At 47.5% G+C, this 19,095-nt stretch overlaps 3 protein-coding genes across 7 annotated transcripts; 1 reads left to right on the top strand and 2 right to left on the bottom strand.

The window, feature by feature from the left end:
* Nucleotides 1-37: 37 nt before the first annotated feature.
* sertad3 (SERTA domain containing 3) lies at nucleotides 38-3,220 on the bottom strand. Of its 4 annotated transcripts, none has more exons than XM_077611085.1 (3): nucleotides 2,968-3,220; nucleotides 2,328-2,408; nucleotides 38-1,602 (listed from the first exon to the last, which is right to left on the bottom strand). In XM_077611085.1, the coding sequence occupies exon 3, from the start codon at nucleotides 1,592-1,594 to the stop codon at nucleotides 860-862; it is 735 nt and encodes a 244-aa protein (XP_077467211.1). In that variant the 5' UTR covers nucleotides 1,595-1,602; nucleotides 2,328-2,408; nucleotides 2,968-3,220; the 3' UTR covers nucleotides 38-859. The 4 variants fall into 4 exon arrangements, with proteins under 4 accessions (XP_077467211.1, XP_077467212.1, XP_077467210.1 ...); XM_077611086.1 differs by lacking the exon at nucleotides 2,968-3,220 and adding an exon at nucleotides 2,732-2,750; XM_077611084.1 differs by lacking the exon at nucleotides 2,328-2,408 and having other exon boundaries at nucleotides 2,968-3,218.
* Nucleotides 3,221-3,534: 314 nt separating this feature from the next.
* On the bottom strand, nucleotides 3,535-14,557 carry rsf1a (remodeling and spacing factor 1a). The gene is made up of 20 exons (XM_077611079.1): nucleotides 14,405-14,557; nucleotides 12,264-12,493; nucleotides 10,674-10,765; nucleotides 10,491-10,583; nucleotides 10,214-10,419; nucleotides 10,018-10,136; nucleotides 9,830-9,916; nucleotides 9,182-9,709; nucleotides 8,070-8,562; nucleotides 7,795-7,990; nucleotides 7,510-7,707; nucleotides 7,334-7,438; nucleotides 7,161-7,240; nucleotides 7,008-7,056; nucleotides 6,829-6,938; nucleotides 6,534-6,598; nucleotides 6,275-6,446; nucleotides 5,983-6,194; nucleotides 5,722-5,910; nucleotides 3,535-5,386 (listed from the first exon to the last, which is right to left on the bottom strand). Exons 2-20 carry the CDS (start codon nucleotides 12,415-12,417, stop codon nucleotides 4,749-4,751), a joined length of 3,786 nt encoding a protein of 1,261 aa, XP_077467205.1. The 5' UTR covers nucleotides 12,418-12,493; nucleotides 14,405-14,557; the 3' UTR covers nucleotides 3,535-4,748.
* Nucleotides 13,016-18,347, top strand: LOC144083335 (pannexin-1-like). Of its 2 annotated transcripts, none has more exons than XM_077611081.1 (8): nucleotides 13,016-13,181; nucleotides 14,300-14,496; nucleotides 14,583-14,698; nucleotides 14,765-14,952; nucleotides 15,644-15,922; nucleotides 17,023-17,245; nucleotides 17,309-17,522; nucleotides 17,814-18,347. In XM_077611081.1, exons 2-8 carry the CDS (start codon nucleotides 14,316-14,318, stop codon nucleotides 17,900-17,902), a joined length of 1,290 nt encoding a protein of 429 aa, XP_077467207.1. In that variant the 5' UTR covers nucleotides 13,016-13,181; nucleotides 14,300-14,315; the 3' UTR covers nucleotides 17,903-18,347. The 2 variants fall into 2 exon arrangements, with proteins under 2 accessions (XP_077467207.1, XP_077467206.1); XM_077611080.1 differs by having other exon boundaries at nucleotides 15,638-15,922.
* Nucleotides 18,348-19,095: the final 748 nt, after the last annotated feature.

Genomic DNA, 19,095 nt, shown 5'->3' with positions numbered 1-19,095 from the left:
AAAGAAGGCAAAGAACAAAAAAAAGCCCAGACAATGATTGGATGATAACGGTTTAACAAAAATATCAGTGAAAATTCAGTTACAAATCTCTTTGAAAAAGTTATAAAGTGGGCATTTTGCCCTCCATTTTAAAGACGAGCACAAAATACAGAAACATTGGAGGCTTGATGGAACACTGGCAGAAGAAAAACGTAACTTTGCTCAGTTTTACGTATTTGAAATATTTAAGAAAAACTAAAAAAAAGTGCGTTTATCCAGACTGGGAAACAGTCTTGAACTTTCATGTATACAAAACCACAACAAAGAGCAAAAGTATCTTCATACAAACTGCTTTGATAAATACGAGGCGCAACTTTTCTTCACAAAAGATCCCACGAAACATTCTAGTGTTTTGACAGTTCCGCGCAATTTTTTTTTTTACCATTGACGGACGGCACCTGCCATCCAATCCTGGGTGAGTGAACGTCCCAGTCAAAACGGAATCGGACGGCGGTCAACATTAATTCGGGAAGAAACCCGCGATTTGCCATTACAACAGCAGGAACCTTTGTGTATTCCCTTCTGCTCTAAGTGGGAACAGACTAAAATTGCGGTATGATTCTTGTAAAAATGGCTCTTCTTCGAACAAGTATGGCTGCTCTATTACCGTCCATGGTAGAATTGGAGTAAAAGAACTGGATTCGCCATTTGTAGCACTCGATCCTTTCTGGTAAGACCATTCAAAGGATGACTACGACGTGCTTGATTGCTGTTTCAGCATTTGATGCTGTTGTCTTCCTAGCTAGCGAAGGAAAAATAAAATAAAAAAGAAATCAAGGACAGAGTAGAAAGACCATTGTGGCATCTTCAGTTGAAAACATCAGGATTCGGCCAGCATGGTCACCAGGTGCTCCAGATCCAAGCCGTCCTTGAGGGACGTCGTCGGCGAGCTGAAGGACGAGAAGGACGGCAGGCCCTTGGCGCCGCGGCAGGGCATCTCTTCGCCTCGCAGGCCCATGACGGCCACTTCCGCCTCAAGCTGGGACGTGTCTATGTCCTGGAACATGTCCTCGGCCGTGACGTCCCTGAGGTAGCTGGAGCGCGCCGCCTCCACGCCCGCCTCCCACTCCATCAGGTCCTGGCCGGCCGCGCCTCGGACCTGCTGCTTCGGCCGTGGCGCGTTGGGATCCGGGCGGGATCGGATGTTCTCCAAGGAACGTAGCGCCGACCTCGGCACCGCCTCCGGCCCGGTGTCCAACCCGCCGAGGATGGACGAGACGGCGGGCGCGACACCGAAATCGGGCTCGGTCGACAGCGACGCCCAGTCCTCGGCTTCCGCCACGCGTGGCTGCTTGGCGGGGGCGGGCAATCGGTTCTCCTCCGGCGGCGCCGATGGCGAGGCCAGGCACGCTTCTACCTGTCGCAGGGTGTTGCTAATAAGGACGGACCTCCGCAGGCTGGGCTCCGGCATCTCCTGGTCCCGGCGGTATTTGCGCAGGGAGACGCTGAAGACAAACTCCCGCTGTTTCTCCCACGCCACGGCAGCGCCGCCGCACGGAGGCTCCTCGCTCGAAGGTTCCGGCTGGAGCTTGCGTTTTTGCGTCTTCATGATCATTTTTAACACTGCCAGGAGTAAACAAAAACAAAGTATAAATTTGCAGAAATTCAACATTATCCATGGTAGTCACTATTATTAAAGATTTCTTTAAATATATATAGTTGATTAATGGTTGTAAATTTTTTTTAACTTGTTCAAATTGCCGTTTTGGCATCTTTTTGGGTTTTAGAAACGTATCACTTCAAATTGCGCAAACTTCGGAATACCGAGCAAAGCCGAAGAAAGCCGAAGTCGTTTTCAAAATGGCGACTCATTACATCCAACGGTTTTGAGTCAAAGTTAGCTCGCTTTTAATATAATAAACAAACCATGAAGCATTCCAACACGGTTGGAACTGCGCGACGTGTTTTGCGTTTCCTCAAATGAATACATAATTATATTCAACGCAGATTTCCGCCTGATGTAAATGCTAGCAACGAATACGGTGGCTAGCAGTAGCACCTGCCCCGCCAAAAACATCCTATTATACTTTTTCAGCATAGTTGTGGATTTATTCACATGTCACAGTTAAGCGTCTATTAACACTCGCAAACGGTAAACAGTAACAGATTTACTGAATTAAGGTCCATGAATCTTCGAAGTTACGGGTTTGTTAAGTGTAAATAAAAAATAAAGAAAAAACCAATGGGAAAATTAGCTTCGCATACAATTCCACAACAAAGCCCTCATCGGGTGAGTTTAAACCGAGACTTTTAAAGATAAACAAACTTGAAAGAGAAAAAAACCCGACCTGTTGCTTCTCCTCTTCGGGGTTTCCAACTTTTAAGCTAAAGTCCAAAGGCGTTCATTAAAGAGAATTTTCTTCTCTCCCCTGATACAAATAGAATTACAAGTAAAAACAGCGATTACAGTCACAACACACGAGCGTTTAAAGTTTAAATCCTTCCACCATTTACTGGCATCCTTCTACTCTCCCGCCTGTGATTTAAGTTCGGCTACCAAAAAAGGCATGAGGGTTGAACTTTGGCGAAGTGCATTATGGGTGACGAAGTTTTCACCCTCGTGGCTCAATTCAAACCGTTTAAAGTGGACGAAATTAAAATGGTCGCCTACAGTTGAACATTATTGCAACTATTAATGACTTATTATCACTATGTCTGGTTTGTTAACGTGTTTTAATGTCCTTCGACCCACCGTAATTCCAACACGATGACATCATCGATGAGATGGACGCGCATCCGCTAACGGAAAATAGCAATTTAACGTATTTTAAATTATCTATCTTTAATGTTTCAAGTTACAGTAGTAAACTTCTCATAAAGTGAAAACGTACTCATCGTAAGAAAATTAAACCCGTTTAGAAAAGTGAACATCCACTTCCGTATAAAACAACAGGAAGCCTTTTTTGTAGTAAAATAAAGACATTTTACCTTAAATGGCGTTTGAAGTTGGTCCGAAGTTTCGAAGTTGCGTTAAAAGTGCGTAAAAAGTGGATTGTTTTGGCGTTTTAAAACCGACTCGTTTGACTTCTTTGCCACATGTAACTTGGTTAGCCAATCAGTGAGTCAATACCTACCGGATGTTGACCATCAAAGCCTTCAAAGGAAACCGTAAAAACACTTAACATACAAAAACACGTCGATATTTTTTGTTTCAAACCATTTAGCTGCTACTCATATATTTAAATACTTCTCAATATGGATAATCCTTAACGTCATAAAAATCCTTAGCTGTTTATAAAACTCATGTAGTTTTATTTTCATGGTAAAACTCTTTTGTTTCTGGCACTTCCTCTGAGTTCTTCCTGGGCGTGCTTTCGTAAATCGGCGGGAGTTACGCAACATGTCCGCCATTTACATAAAGCTACAATAGCGTCACCTTACATGTGGTACAAGCGTGCCTTAAAAGTGACGCTTTAACTAAACAAAACGTAATTTATAGTAACGTTTAGCTTTAGCCACTCCTGAGCGATAGTACAAAAAAACACAGTTGCTGAGTATTTTTGAGGAGACGCTCGCAGTGCTGGTTTTTAATAACTTGGACAACATTGAAGTGACATTATTGTGACACTACAGCGACATAACAACAGAGTCTCGCCTTCGAATCCAATCAGGCTCCATTTCCATCCCTATTAAGTTGCACTTTGGAAATACAAAGGCTTATTTTCTGTAAGTGCGCGTGCGTGCGTGCGTGAGATTCAGAATCCGCCCCTGTATCCACGATTAAGACAAAAAAAGCTGTTTTGCTTGCTTCTAGTTGGCTCAAACAGACAAAATCAGCTCAAATGGGAGCGATAATGGATACTTTAGAGTAGTAGAACTCTACTAGTATGCCAAATTGCCTCAGTGGGGGGGTGCTGGAGCCTATCCCAGTTAACGACGGGCACCGGATGGGGGACGTCCTGAATTGGTCGCCAGCTAATCGCAGGGCACAATGGGACAAACAACCAATCCTGATCATATCTGATGACAATTAAAAAATGTTGGAAAACCAGAGTACCCAGAGAGAACCCACGCAAGCCCAGGGCGAACATGCAAACTCCACACAGCGAGGACCGACCTGGGTTCGAACCCTCGACCCCGGCACGGCGAGGCCGAATCCCGGATCGATTCCCACGGAAAGTTTAGGAGGAATCTCTGAGGTACCCCGGGTACGACATGGGCCAACCATCCGTCCACTCACCGCCGCATTGCTCCTCTCCTTCATAGAGAAAATAGAACACTATATTTTACAGGAGGACTAAAACGCAACATCTATTATTTTACAAAAAGAATAGAGAGATGTACAGCAGTGTCCAAATGTCACTCGGTCACGTGACCGCCCGACGGTTCTTTTACGGTCACGACGAGCCGCGGGGTCGCTACCGGTGCCTTGACGAGGGGGCGGGGCTAGAACCGGGGCTCTCAAAGCGGGGAATCGGTTTCGATAGAATCCAGTATATCAGACGTGCGACTTTGCTCAGTTCGTTGGGCCCTCAAAGTCAAATTGGACGTCCTGCGCCGTCAATGGCAGCCCGTGACTTTAGTGAATGCCCTTGAGAGGGTGAAAATATTTGACTTCAACCCTCGATGACAGGTGGCGCAAAATAGTCCCATTCTTCCATAGCACGGGTGCTCGTTGTTGTTGCTAATGGATTCGGCGTGTTTAGCGGGCGCTGGAATTTGGCCAAAAAGTTGGAGAAGCGCCGTTCTGGGAGGGAAAGGGGACGAGATCACGAGCGCGGACTGGCGCCGACAGAGTTTGCCGAGTCCCACTTGGCCTCTCCCTCCTCGGGGCGCGAGGGGCCGTTCGGCTTGTCCGGCTTGTCTTCGTCCTCGTCGACGGCGCCGCTCTCGTCTTTCGTCCCCTCGGGCTGGTCCTCGGGCCGGTCCTGGCCCCGGTCCTGGTCCCGGTCCTCGTCTTTCGTCACCTCCGGCTCATCCTCGCCCTCGCCGGGGCTCTCGTCTTTCGTCCCGTCCGACTCCTCGTCGTCCGAGTCGATGCGGTTGAGTCTTTTCCGGAGCGGCCGGTCCTCCTCGGAGGACGAGGATTCCGATTCCGATTCTCCGGACTCGTCCGTGGAAGGCCGTCGCTTCTTCAGCATCTGAGCCAGTCGCCTCCGCCGCCGTTGGGACAGCATCTCCCGCCGCTTGCCCCGGCCCATTTGTGCCGGGTCGCCGCCGCCGTCATCCGCCTCCTCCTCCTCTCTCGCCGACCTCCGGACTCGCCTCCTTCGGTCCCGTTCTTTCCCCGGAGGCGGTCGCCCCGCCGCTCGCTCGTCCTCGGCGCCCTCGCGGCGTGGCCTGGGCTTCTCTCGCTTTCCCCGGCCGCCTCGGTCGTCCTCTTCGGAGTCCCGCGAAGAATTTGACACTGGAGGAAAAAGGACCGATTTTACCATTGCAATCACGAATGGATCATTTAGAAATGCTTGGGCGTCAAACTATATACGTCCCCGGGGATCGAACCCAGAACTCTGAGGCGGACGGGCCGGCCTCAATTGACATTTGACAAACATACCGTATTTTCCCGACTATAAGGCGCACTTAACAGTCTTAAATTTTCTCCAAAATAGAATAAATTTGGAAAGTTAAACTGCAAAATACAGCTAAAGGTAAGAAAATCCTCAAATAAATAGAGAAGATGATTACAGAAAAATGAAAATATGGGCGGCAACAAGCCGATTCTACGTCTGCCGGCGCACTCACGGTCGCTGTAGTCGCTGGAGAAGCGTTCCTTCCGTGGACGTCCGCACGCCTTGCCTTCTTTTTGACAGCGGGCCGACGTGGGCGAATTGTTGGACGAGACGGAGGTCTCGCGGTAGTTGACCTGCTGCCGCTGGCCGCGCCTCAGCCCGCCGCGCTTTTGGTCCGACGCGTCGCTGTACTGATCCCAGTCTGACAGAGGAAGACGCGCCATCGAGTTTGTGCGCCAAGGCCACGGGTCGGGGCGGCGCGCCGCCGACTCACCTTCATCGCTGCCCTCCTCCTCTTCCTCCTCCTCGTCAGACGAGCGCCTCCGCCGGCGCGGCCGTCCCGGCGGTCGTCCGGGCGGCCGGCCCGCTTTGTGTTTGGGCGGCGCCCTGGCCGTCCGCTTGGCGCCCTCCCAGCTGCCTCCTTCGTCCTCTTCCTCCTCCTCCTCGTCGTTTGAGGCGGAGCCGCCGAATTCCTCCTCTTCGGAGCTGATCGAGAAAAGAACGTTACGTACCGATTTGGACGCCTTTCGCCGTCGACGGCACGCCAAGACTTGATGGCGCCCGACCTGTTGCTGAGCATGAAGTCGTCTTCGCTCTCCGCCGCCGTGCTGTCGCTCTCCAGGTCGTTCAGACGGCGCCGCTTCTTGTTTCGGGCGGCGAGCGTCACCGGCCGCCGTCGGCCCGTCGCCGTGGCGGCGCACTCGGACAACGCGGCGCCGACGAGGTCTCTCCCTCCCTCTGTTGGGACGTGGCGGGTTTTCAATACCTTGTGCTTTACTGCCAAGTGAAATATTATTTTTGATCAGGCGCGAGCCGTCCCCTAACCCGCGTTGACGTCTCCGACGTCCTCTTCGATGGCCTCGTCGATGGCGTCGTCAAAGTCGTCGAATCTGAGGAGCAAATATGGAAACAAAGAGGCATTTATTGATCCAGTCAATTCATTTTGAGATATTTTTGCCTTGAAAATGACCCAAATCCTCTTTTGGGCATCTCATCATCGTAAATATCCTCTTATTTATCTATTTTTGATAGGTCGTAGGCTGAATTTGAGTTTGTTTTGGGGGCCACAGTCAATATTTTCCTTTTTTTTTATTTTTGGAGAGCAGCGAATGAACGGCACCTGTAGCTGATGTTCTTCCTGGTTCTGGTGGACCTCCTCCCCAGGTTTTTACTCTTCTTGGCGTCTTTCTTCTTGGCCGTCTTTACGTCTTCCTCCTCTCCCTCGTCCCCCTGCCGGGACACAAAAAGAGACCCCCGTGTTTCTTCTTTCTGGGCCGTCGGCCATTTTGTCCTACTTACAGGGATGATGTTCTCCACGCTGATTCCCACGTACACCAGCCGCTCCCGCCTATCGAAACAAATTCCCGTGTGACTTTACGGAAATCCGCGCTCGTCGCTTGGACCAAATTTGCAGCATTTTGCTGCATTTTGCGACAGTTTGCGGCAGTTTACCTCCTCTCGGCCCGCTCGCGCTTCTTCAGAGCGCTGTCCAGGCTCAGCAGCTGCTCCTCTAACCTCTCGCACAGCAGCTTCTACAAACAAATCGTTGGAGGAGAAGTTGGAATTGACCATCAGAGTATTGGGAAGAACGGAACGGAAAAAGGAGGCCAAGGGGCGCGACTCACGTGCTGGCACGGCGGGCAGAACCACTCGCCGTCCGGGATGAGCATGAGCGGCGGCCTGAGGCAGGCCGTGTGATATCCGCTGTCGCACGAGTCGCACAACAGAATCTAAAAGATGGCACAATTAAAACAAGTTGAAGCCGGCGAAAGACGCCCCGACCCGAATAGGAGCTCCTTACCAGTTCCGGGTGGTTGGGAAGACCGCAGTGGGTGCAGGCGTCCTCTTTTGGGAGGTCTTCCGACGGGCACGAGTCGTCCGAGCGGCTGTCGCCGGCGCTGCCTTCCTCCCGCGCTTTTTGCTCCTTGCCGTCGCCCTCGTCGTCGTTCGGTTTGCGACGCTTGGCACGGACGTTGGACCAGCCGTGTCTCCGCTTACCCTGGACGGCGAAAAAATGCGCGGCACGGGGTCAACGTCGCGAGCCCTGACCCACGTTTACAAAATCGGCAAAACGACGGGGCCCTACCCTGCGCTTCCTCGTTTGGACGGCGGCCGTTTTTCCGTCTTTCTTAGCGCTGGTGACGCTCTCCTTTTCGCCATCCTTGTCTCCCTCTTCCTCATCGTCCTCCTCTTCCTTCTCCTCCTCCTCTTCCTCATCGTCTTCTCTGGTCTGCTTGGCTTGGCCTTTTTTTTTCGGGCGCTCGCAGGCTTTCGTACTCGGTCTACGAGGTGGACAGAAGAAGATTAGCGACTCTATCGGCGTCGACGGCAATCAGTGAGCAAGGTATAAATCCTTCCAACCTGCAGATTCTGGCGGACCTCCGAAGTGATCTCCCTCCCTCTGGTGCCTCCTTTTGCTGCTCCTTGGCTTTCATCTTGTTCCTGCGATGAGGCGGGATCTTGATCTTCAGGCGGATTCCTTCCTTCTGGAGTTCCGAGGACGCTTCCTCCCGTGGTGGCTTGCCCTCCACCTCTCTCTCCTCCTTCTCCTCTCTCTCCTCTTTCTCCTCTTTCTCCTCCCGCTCCTCCTCCGGCAGTCCGCCATTCTCTCTCTTCTCCTGTCCTTCTTTTGTGGGCTCCGCCGGCACTTTCTCCAAAACACTCGAGTCGTTTTGCTGCTGGTCTTCACTTTTTTCTTCATCCACGCAAAGTTCTCGGGGTTCCGAGTCGGCGTCCTCCGCCCGGGGGAGGCTTTCGTCCGGGTCCTTGTCCGTTTTTGGACTCCGGTGCGGCGTCTCGGCGGCGACGGGCTCGTTCCTCACCAGCACCGACTGGCGTCCCAGCTCTGGCGTTTCTGTGCAACGGAGAATTAACATAGAAAACTGAGTGTTTGGACAAAGATCTGATCTTTTTAAATAAACAATGAAACTGATCATATTGACTGAAGATGGGCTGATACTATCCGGACATTTTTTAAAGACCGGCCGTCAACCAATATGAAGCCTATAATATAAAAAGGATAAACGTTATGTTTAGTTCGGGTCAATTTATATAGTATCTTTTCACCATAAGCCGACATATCGCCCATATAATACGATAACTGCCTTGTCACTCTTTGTTACGTGAGTTTTTGCACCACCTAGTGGTCATTGTTGCAAAACGCAGCACTAACGAAAACATTGACTTTTGGCAATATCCTTTATGGAACGGAACGACTGTTTTAATTGCTTTTCAAAATTAAAATGATTTAAAATTAAATATATCGGCAATTATACGTGTATTTTACGCATTGCCTACCATTGACGACGATATAAGTCTAATCCCTTTTAGGTAGGAGGGCTTTAAAATGAATGGCAACATCCTGAAGTCGCTTCTTCCCAAGAAAATCATCTAAAAAAAGGGCGTTAAATCTTTCAAGCGATTTTAAAACAGGAAAGCTAAATATGAAAATGTCCATTTTTCGTTCCCCTTACTTGCGTGGCAGCTCTGCACATTCTTCTCTTCCTCCGCTGCTTTACAGCCATTCTCGTCGCCGGACGTGGGTCCGCGGATGACGCCGACGTGATGCGACACCACGGACGCCCTCCCGTTCGTCAGCTCCGGGAGCCGCTGTGACGCCGTTTGCCCGCCGGAAGCGTCCGTGCCTTGTGGGACGGCAGGGGCCGCCGGGGACGAGTCCTTGCTCTGTACGACGGCGGGGTTGCACACGATGATGCTGCTGCTGCAGTTATTGTTACCCAGGTGGTTTCCGTGGAAGCTTTCGGCCAGCTTGAGCTCTCTCTTTTTCAGCGGGATTTTGGCTTGCTGGCTGCTCCTGACCACGGCGCGTTCCGCCTCCTCCTCCGGCTTGGCCGCGGCGCCGGCCACCACCGAGGCCTCCCTGCGCTCGGATTTGACCACGGAAGTGATGGTGCTCACGTGGTTATCGAACCCGGGCGCTTGCTCGCCGCTTTTCTCTTCTTTCGCTTCCTGCTTGACGTTTTCGGGGGACGCCTGGGTTTCTAAAAGCAGAAAAGGAGAAGACGCTGGACGTTCATGGTGGCTATTTTCGCTCATCTGTTTGTCCTATAAAGTCTTATAAGTTTGGAAATGAGCTCTAAATTAACACAATGTTTTCTTACCTTGTTTTAGAGGCTTTTCCTCTTTTTCAATTTTCACGCCATCGGAGACGGCCTCCGAAATTTCACCGGGTTTGACATCTTCGTCCCCTTTGGTGGCACACGACAAACAATAGGACGATTTGTGGTTAGTGCGCTTTCCATTGACATTATTGCAAAAAAAGTCAATCTATCTTCCCATTGAATTTCACCTGCGTCTCTTTCAGCGGGACTGCTGCTCCCCGATTGGCCCGTTTTTTGCTCGTGGTTCAGGTTTGGAAAAACTTGGGCCTTGAGTAGATCCAGAGCTTCGGCCAGGTCATTGCGGGTCCTGAAAAGACGGCAGGGAGGATTAAAGGAAAGCGCCAGGCGGACGGCGAACCCGACATTCTCTTTGGTTCAAGTTACCTGACGATGCACCTCCACGTGGATCCGTCCGAGTCGTCTTGCTCCTCCGTGTAGAGCCGGATATTCTGCTCCTGGTCCAGCTGGAGCCAGTACATCAGGCCCTGCTTGTCCCGCCCGACGGGTTGCAGGCGCATCTTGTCGGGCTCCTCCTCGTTGATGGCCGCTTTGAATTTGAGGTTGTCGTCAAACTGGCACTCGCATAAATACTGAGAGCACAAAAAAAACAATTCATAAGGTTTTTCAGTTCTGAGGAAGCCAAAAATCAAAGTTCTCATACTTTAAGGATGCTGGACTTGCACTCCATGGACATGTCCTGGTACCCGTTCTGTTCCAGTTCCCAGGCCCAGGCGCTGTTCAGCTCCTGGCACATCTAGAAGAAAAAAAGAAAACAAGCACCCACAGGAATTAGCGCTCACCCGCGGCACATGTCAAAATTGGATGCGGTGCGCGTTACGCTTGCCTTAGCCAGATATTTTTCCCAGCGCTCCGTCGTCACGGACTTGCCGAGCTTTCGGAGCAGCTTGACGTGCAGTTCAATGAGAGGTTTGGGAACTGAAAAGCAGGAGGACATGACAGGTAACTCAACATTTGAAAACCTATGGTGCACAGTTTTACTGTATCAAAGCATTCTGCTGTAGCTAGTGAGACAGACCTGAAAACAACATTTTCGCGACACTAGTTTTATTACTTTTACTTATTTCAGCCATAAAGAGAATGAGGCGCAGAGATAACAAAAACATTTGAATCGAAAGACAACACCTGTATCAATCAATCATTTTTTTAAAAAGTATCACTGTCATTTTTGACTCAAGATAAAAATTCTAAAAGGCATTAATACAACTTTTTCCAATGCAAGTAGACGATTTAGATACATGTTCAGATTATTTTTAAATGAATTCCAAGAAATATGCAATTTGCACACTGAAACATTATAGTTCATGTTGACCTGCATTTTAAATCCCTTTTTTTTTTCCAACTGTCCTTGAAGTTAACACTACGAAATATGACGTCAAGAAAAATGTTTAATGACTTTTAATCAACCCAACACCCGCGCTTCGATTATATTCGTATTATAACGTAAAAGCGTTTAATTAAACCACAACCACTGCCATTGTTACTTTATCACATAATTATTTACAGTAAATCCAAGTATGCATCCTCCACTTGAGTAGGACGTGTTGTAGTAAATTGCGGTTACGACACATTTAAGACTGAAAACTAAGTATTGTATTCAGCATTTGTCCTCAAGCAGTCTATACTCGAGACGAAAGAATAAAAGTGGCATTTCTGGTTCTAAAATGACGGCAATTGAGTGGTAAATTACGTTTACATTAACTCTCAGCATCTTTGCTATTTTTCAAGCTAGCGAGCGCTACAGGCCGCGACTGCGCAGGCGCAAATTTGACAGCCACCAAAACGCATCTAGTTTTTAACTACATTTCTCCCCCTTGGCTTTAAACGAAACGAATATATAACGACAACGAACGGCAAAAAAGACAAAAAAACTGATATAAAACGTCCATTCAAATGTATTCCGTGTTGCCGGTGAATTCCAGAAACTGCATCATGGCTACCTTCTTTACAATCACACATTTAGTCTTGTTTTTGTTCTTCTTCCCTCCTAAACCATTTCCACAAAGTGTCGTACCTCAAAATTAACGCCGACGCCGGCTAGCATTTAACTTAATTCGTTGGCTTTGTATCCACGTACACAAAAAAAGAAGTGTTTTTGTTTAAGGGGGTAGATGCTAGCATAGTGTTAGCTACAGTGGCGGTTTTTTCAGGTTCTAAACTTGGGAACTTGTACTCATTTTGGGGGGCACGTTTGGCAAATGGCGGAAGACTGAGAAGCAAAGCTAAAAAACGATGCTTCGGGCTGGGACGTCGTAGGAAGCGGCGATGTTCTTCAGGGTCACCAAACATCTTCCTCACCATCCTCGCGTGATGGTGCCCGTGTAACCCCCCTCCTTCTCCTCCGCCGGGATCCGAGTGTCGCAGCTTTTCCACCACTACTTCCCTCCGCCACATTAGAACAAAACGGGCTTCTCACCTGACGTCTTTTCGCGGAGGTAAGCCTCCATCTGCGGGAACGTCATCTCGGGTAGGTCGAGGACGGCTCCGTAGCGCTCCAGGAACGAGCAGACCTCCGCGAAGCTCGGGCACAGCGCCGGCTCGGAGCTCCTGAGCAGCGCCGGAGCAGCCATCTTTCCAGGCGGACTGAGGCGGGAGGGGAGGGCCGCTATTGCGGGAATGAATGGGGGACACTGGTCCGGGTAAAGCCTGCGTTGGTAGAAAGACGAAGACTTCCGGGTAGGCTTTTCAGCATTAAAGATATAACGGCAGTTTCTCATGTGTTTTATTATATTCACAGAAAAGATATGGTCTTATTTGTGAAGGGTAGTTCTAACTTGACTACGTTTGTCGCGATAGAAAAACAACAACAGCGTTCCAGCATGTTTGATTAATTTATGTTTGCTTTAACGAACCAAACGTAAAATGAGTTGGTTTTACATTGACCACGCAATATACTTTACATATAAGTACTTACAACACTAAAACTAAAGAAGTATTTTAACAGCGATGGACGTTCAATATATTTTGAACGGGGGCCACTTTTTTATTATCTGGTGTAAATCCTGTATTTTACGTTTTGAATATTTAACGACTTTTCATTTGTATTTTAAGTAGTTATTAATCAAAAAGGAGAAAAGGAAGTGTGACTTATGTAAGTTTTTGAAGGGTTTGTTGAGGGGAAACGTTTCCTGACAAACATGGTTTCAGTGTGAAAAATCCGAGCTGGCGTCTGGTCCGTGAAGCACACCGGAAGTGGAGTGAAAGTTACCTTTTGTTCCAACTGTTGAATCTTTCGCCCGGCTCACCATTTACCATCGCTTAGCTCGTCCTCGTTACTAAACGCGTTATCAAACAGAAATGTCCAAGTAGTACACAGCGTTTCAAGTACTCAGAGGTAAGATTTCATTTCGAAACTTTAATTGCAAAATGTAGTGATTTTAACTAGCTGTTCTTGCTAACCCTAATCAATGTTCATTACAATCTCGATCGACGAATATGCATTCAGGTACATTCTGTTAATTTGGCTTTTTAAGTCATATTGTTACAATTGCTCGCTTTCGACGAAATGTAATAATAAGAGTAATAATAAAGTGCAATACATATCTAGTTCACTGCACTTTTTAAAAATGAGAATTGAAGAAAAAAATCCAGACGCTTGGTAAATTTATTTTTTGTTACATTCATAGACTATTGATAAACGTATTATTTTTATTTTTTTAATTTCCTTGTTGCAGTTCCTTTTTGCGTTTGGTTTTATTTTTAAACTGCAAGCAAACAGCTGCACATGTAATGTAAGAGATGCAGAGATGCCGAGACAAGCCTGTTCAAGTCTGCTATATTTTTGTAACATTTCTAATTCTTTTGTGCGGAGCAAAATGGTGTTTTGATACCCAGACCCCATGTTGACGATTAAAATAAATAAAAACAGTTGCGATCATTATTATACACAGAAAATTGGTTTGATTTATAGCAGCCAAAAAGCCAAATGGTACTAAAAAACACGCTGATGGCGGACACCACTAATATGAAGTTTTGTGGTAGTAGTAGATTGACAGCGAATGAGTGTAAACCACACACGATGCTTCATGTGATGGCCGTCAGGTGTCAATCAAATGGTGGCCAATGAGTCACGTTGGGTGTTGCATCTGCGTGTTTGGAAACCTGAACCGCATGCCGTGCGTGCATTGCGTAGTCTAGACGTTGGTGTCAACTCGTAATAACAGGGTTGCAATGTTACACCCAAAAATGCTTAACAAAATGGATGCCGTGTTACACCTGCATTACCTGGTAGAGGTAGATAAAAAATGCAATCACGCGGTCGTTTTTACATTTAAGGGCTAACATTTTTAGGTGGGTAAAAGATTGAATTAAAAAAAAACTTTATAGCTACAAGGTAACAATTCTATCAAGGGTATCGTCACGTTTTGCAATAAAATACAAATGACCAAAGTATTTGGTCATTTGTATTTTAGAGAATGGCCACCTTTAAATGCCCTCTTAATCGTGTCCCAGAGTGTCGCGAGCCACCATGGCCATCGCCCACGTGGCCACCGAGTACGTGTTCAGCGATTTCCTGCTGAAGGACCCCAACCAGACCCGATACCGCAACATACGCACCGAGCTGGCGGTGGACAAGATGGTGACCTGCGTGGCGGTGGGCCTCCCTCTCCTCCTCATCTCGCTGGCCTTCGCGCAGGAAGTCTCCGTCGGTCGGCGCCGTTCCTCCGCCTCGGCCCGGCCCGGCAGCGCGAAGGAGTCGGGGTGACGCGCGTTGTCGTTTGTCGCTCGGCTCCAGGGACGCAGATCAGCTGCTTCGCCCCCAGCAACTTCTCCTGGCGACAGGCGGCGTACGTGGACTCGTACTGTTGGGCGTCGGTGCACACGCACGCGTTGCCTCTGTGGCTGCACAAGGTACGAGACGGGCGACTCACCCCGTTTGCTCGAATGCGCCGGACGTTGACCAAACCCCGCCCACAGTTCTTCCCGTACATCCTGCTGCTGGTGGCCATGTTGACGTACAGCCCGGCTCTCTTCTGGAGGTTCTGGTCGGCGCCGCTGCTGCAGTCGGACCTGGCCTTCATCATGGAGGAGCTGGACCGCTGCTACAACCGAGCCGTCACGCTGGCCAAGCGCTTGACCACCGCCGGGTTGCAGGGAGCTGAAAGGTAGGCGCACACTCAAAACACGCCGCTTGGTTTCGTACTTCAAAAATACCACTTTTGGTCGAGTCTACCTTTAGAAGTCGAAATGATAACAGACTTGCCGTTTTAACGTTAACTTGATTTCACTTGGGCCGGACCATTTTAGATATAATATTTAGATTTTTTTTTATTTTTATAAATGGATTAAAAGAACTGGATTAAAAGCCTTGAATATTCAGTTTTTTATAGATCTAAAACAATGTTTATTTTAGCTTTTTTAGATATTTTTAGATTTTACAAAATGATTTTTGAACTAAAAACACAGAAAAAATGATTAAAAAATTACAATTATTGATTTAAAAGGAGGAAAATCAGGAAATTTAATATACATCTATTCTCTTCATTTTAATTTGGTCCTAAAACAGAAAGTCAGCACTCATCATTTACTTTCCCGGGCCACACAAAATGATGCGGCGGGCCAGATTTGGCCCCCGGGCCGCCACTTTGACACATGCCTTAGAGCAAAAAAAAAAGTGTGAGCACCCCCTGTACGATAATAACCATTCATTATTTGAATGTCAATTTTCTGGATGACTACTTTTACTCGGCGACTCGATATTGACGTGAAGCTACCCTCCAATCACATTTCGGGCTACTCTACCAGAACATTATTTTTTTAATTCTGACGCTCATTTCCCCACGACGTAAGTTGCAGCGACCCCACGGAGGGCTGCTTCAACTACCCGCTAGTGGAGAAGTTCCTGACGACCAAGCACAGCCAGCGCACCCTGCTGGCCCGCTACCTGCTGTGCCGAGGCTTAACGCTAACCACGCTGCTGTGCGCCTGCCTCTACCTGGCCTACTACCTGCGGCTGGCCTCGCTGACCGACGACTTTGGCTGCACGCTGAGGGTGGGGCTGCTGGCCAACGACTCCGCCGTCCCCGACAAGGTGCAGTGCAAGCTCATCGCCGTGGGAGTCTTCACGCTACTCAGGTGAAAGGCCGAACGCCACGCGAGCTAACGTACGGCGTCGGTGTTATTTTACAAATGAACTCTTTTTTTACATTAAAAAAGTCAAAAGTCCAAGTGATTGGACGGTGCGTTATGCTGGCAGGTTTTATTTTATTCTCTAATATGAAATAATTAACATGCGAATATGATTGGATTCAACAAATTGGTGAAATAGCGCGAAAGTTTTATTTTGAAAGGTCCAAGCTTTGGAACTTAGGTGCAGGAAATGGAACTTTAAAATGTGCTGTTTAATAAAGCCAAACTTTATACAGGGCAAGATGCCAGGCAGTTTTTTTTTTAATTAAGGATGGCCAACGAGATGAAATGATACGATTTAGTATGGCATATTTTCCCGAAATTGCGAAGAGCAGGACTTTTTCTTCTGCTAAAACAGCTCTCTCTGACAACGCAAGTTTTAAAAAGTCAAATTAACCCGAGAGCAGCAAATTTTATTTTGTAAAACCAAACTTTACAAAAGGATGAAACCGTTTTGAAAGGTTATAATGTCCACCTCGGTGCATTTTATCTCCTAAATCGATAAGCTAAGCCACGTGTCAAAGTGGCGGCCCGGGGGCCAAATCTGGCCCGCCGCATCGTTTTGTGGCCCGGGAAAGTAAATTATGAGTGTCGACTTTCTGTTTTAGCATCAAATTAAAATGAAGAGTATAGATGTATATTGAATGTCCTGATTTTCCCACTTTTAAATCAATAATTAGAATTTTTTAATCCATTTTTTTCTGTGTTTAGTTCAAAATAATTTGGTGAAATCTAAAAATATAAAAAAAGCTAAAATAAACATTGTTTTAGATCTATAAAAAACCTGAATATTCAGGGATTTTAATCCAGTTGTTTTAATCCATTTATTAAAAATAAAAATCTAAATATATCTAAAATGGTCCGGCCCACATGAAATCGAGTTGACGTCAACGCGGCCCATGAACCAACCCGAGTCTGACACCCTTGAGTGAAGCAGTTCGTCTTGTCCGATGCATGAAAATTTGAATTTACCTTGAAACGTGGAAGCCGCCAGACCAGAGAGCGTCTTGGTGAAAGTCAACAGGAAGCCTTCTTTCTCTTCGCAGCCTGGTCAACTTGATCATCTTCTCGGCGCTGATCCCCGTGGTCATCTACGCCAGCCTGCGCCCGCTCCTGTGTCGGAACCACGCCCGCTTCCTGGAAACCTACCAATCGCTGCCCACCGTCAGCGTCCTGCCGGCGCCCGGCGGCCAATGGGACGACCTCTCCCTCTACCTGCTCTTCCTGGAGGAGAACATCAGCGAGCTCAAGTCCTACAAGTACATCAAGGTGGGTAAAGTGGAGAAAAAAAGCCCCCTCGCTTCGTTTTCTGAGCGTTTTTGACGCGGGCAGGTTTTGGAGCTGCTCAAGAAAGGCGGTGAATCCTCGGGCGAGGAGTTTGACGCCTTGGGGCTCCTCCAGACGCTGTGTCTGGTCAAGATGGATACGGTGGACGCCAGGAAAGCGGCGCAAGTCGCCGCCAAACCCGATCGGCTGGTCATCCAGGAGGAAGAGGCGGTCCAGCGGCGCCGAGACGACGGCGGCGGCGGCGGGACGGAGATGAAGGGTGAGAGGGTGTTAAAATGAAGGCGCCGAAATTTGGAAACTTTTTGTGACGCTCAAGAAGGTTTATTTTGAAAGGTGTGCCTGAAGAATGCATCCATTTTGAAGAAATTCCAACCTAAAAAGTGCATTCATTAATAAGACAAGATTGTCCTCCATTGACGGTGATAGACGCTCCATTCCGATTGGACCGGACGATCCAGTCCAACCGGATTGGACGCCTATCGCCGTCAACGGCAGTCACCGCGTTGGAATCCCAGAATATGTTTTAAAAAGCCTCGCATTTCCTTGGCAGAGTTGATTCCCCTGTTGCCGGGCAACGGAGACGTCACGGGCGGCGGAACAGACGGCGAGGGAGGAGTTCTTCGGCAGCGAGCCATGTGATTGGCCGCCGGCCTTTCGGCGTATTTGCGCATCCATCCAGCTCATTTGCATGTCGTGTGTCATTTTTGCTGCCTTGAGATCGTTTATTACGGGATGTATCGCGACCGTTTCTACCATCGCAAACTGACGTGGTCAGAATATTTGATGGATTTATTTGCACTGTTTCTTACATTTATTTGTGTTGGTCGGGTGCATTTTTGTGCGGCCATTTTACTCACGTACGATTTATTCGTTGTAACTAATAATTGACAATGAGAAGGTAATTTTTTTGGTGCATTTTTCTACTGGTCGCCTGAATGTATTGAACATTTTTTTTTGTTTTTGCGTGTTTGGCAGTTCTGGAAACTCGTAATCGGTACGCTCGTGTTTTACCGTATAGCTGAAGAAGAAGCGTTATTGTGGTGTCTGTTGTTTGGAAAATAAAGTAGGTGCTTAGTGCTTTGTATTTTGGTTTTGTCTTATTTTAAAGCCTCAGAGTTTGTCATTCTTTACACAGAATATTTTGGAAGCAATAAAAACACCAAGCGTGAAATGTCATTCTTTGTTTTTTTAATTTGAATTTTCAATCTTTCATCCTGCGGCGAGTATTTGCGATGATATTTTTCTACTACGTGATGAGTGTGTTGCGGGCCCGATGCAAAAAAAAAAAGATATATGACGGGATGGATGACGTTTCAACAGCTGCCTTGGCTTGTGACATCATCACTCCATGCCTCACGTTTTTTAAAATGATTGATGTGACGATGGTCAGATTTTGAAAAGTCATTTTCACTCAAAAGATTACAGAAGGCAAGAGAAGACGTAGCGTTAAATTGACTTACAGTCGAGTGTCCAACGTCCAATGCGAGACTTTGAGGCGGCGTGGATTGCGATTGGTCCGCGTCACGCAAAATGACAGACGACAAGGCATGCATCACAACTTTGCTTTGAGTCACATGCAAGTATTTTGTGAGGTTTTCCCCCTGGTTTTGCTGTAAAGAAAGAAAAAAAAAAGGAGTCACATGCAGGTATTTTGTTTTGTTTTTTTACAGTTGTTGCTGTAAAAAACAAGAAAAAAGAGTCAGGGAGAGACGAGCTGATGTTGGGACAAAATTAATTGTGTTTCAGGTGAAAACATTTGGGAGGTTTTTTTTTTGACCAATTTTTTCAATGATCAATACATAAGAATAAAAGATTACAATGAAGCAAAAAAA

This window comes from Stigmatopora argus, chromosome 10, assembly GCF_051989625.1.
Source record: "Stigmatopora argus isolate UIUO_Sarg chromosome 10, RoL_Sarg_1.0, whole genome shotgun sequence".
NCBI lineage: Eukaryota > Metazoa > Chordata > Actinopteri > Syngnathiformes > Syngnathidae > Stigmatopora > Stigmatopora argus.
Note: the sequence above shows the minus strand (reverse complement) of the source record. Positions and strands in the feature narration are given on the sequence as shown.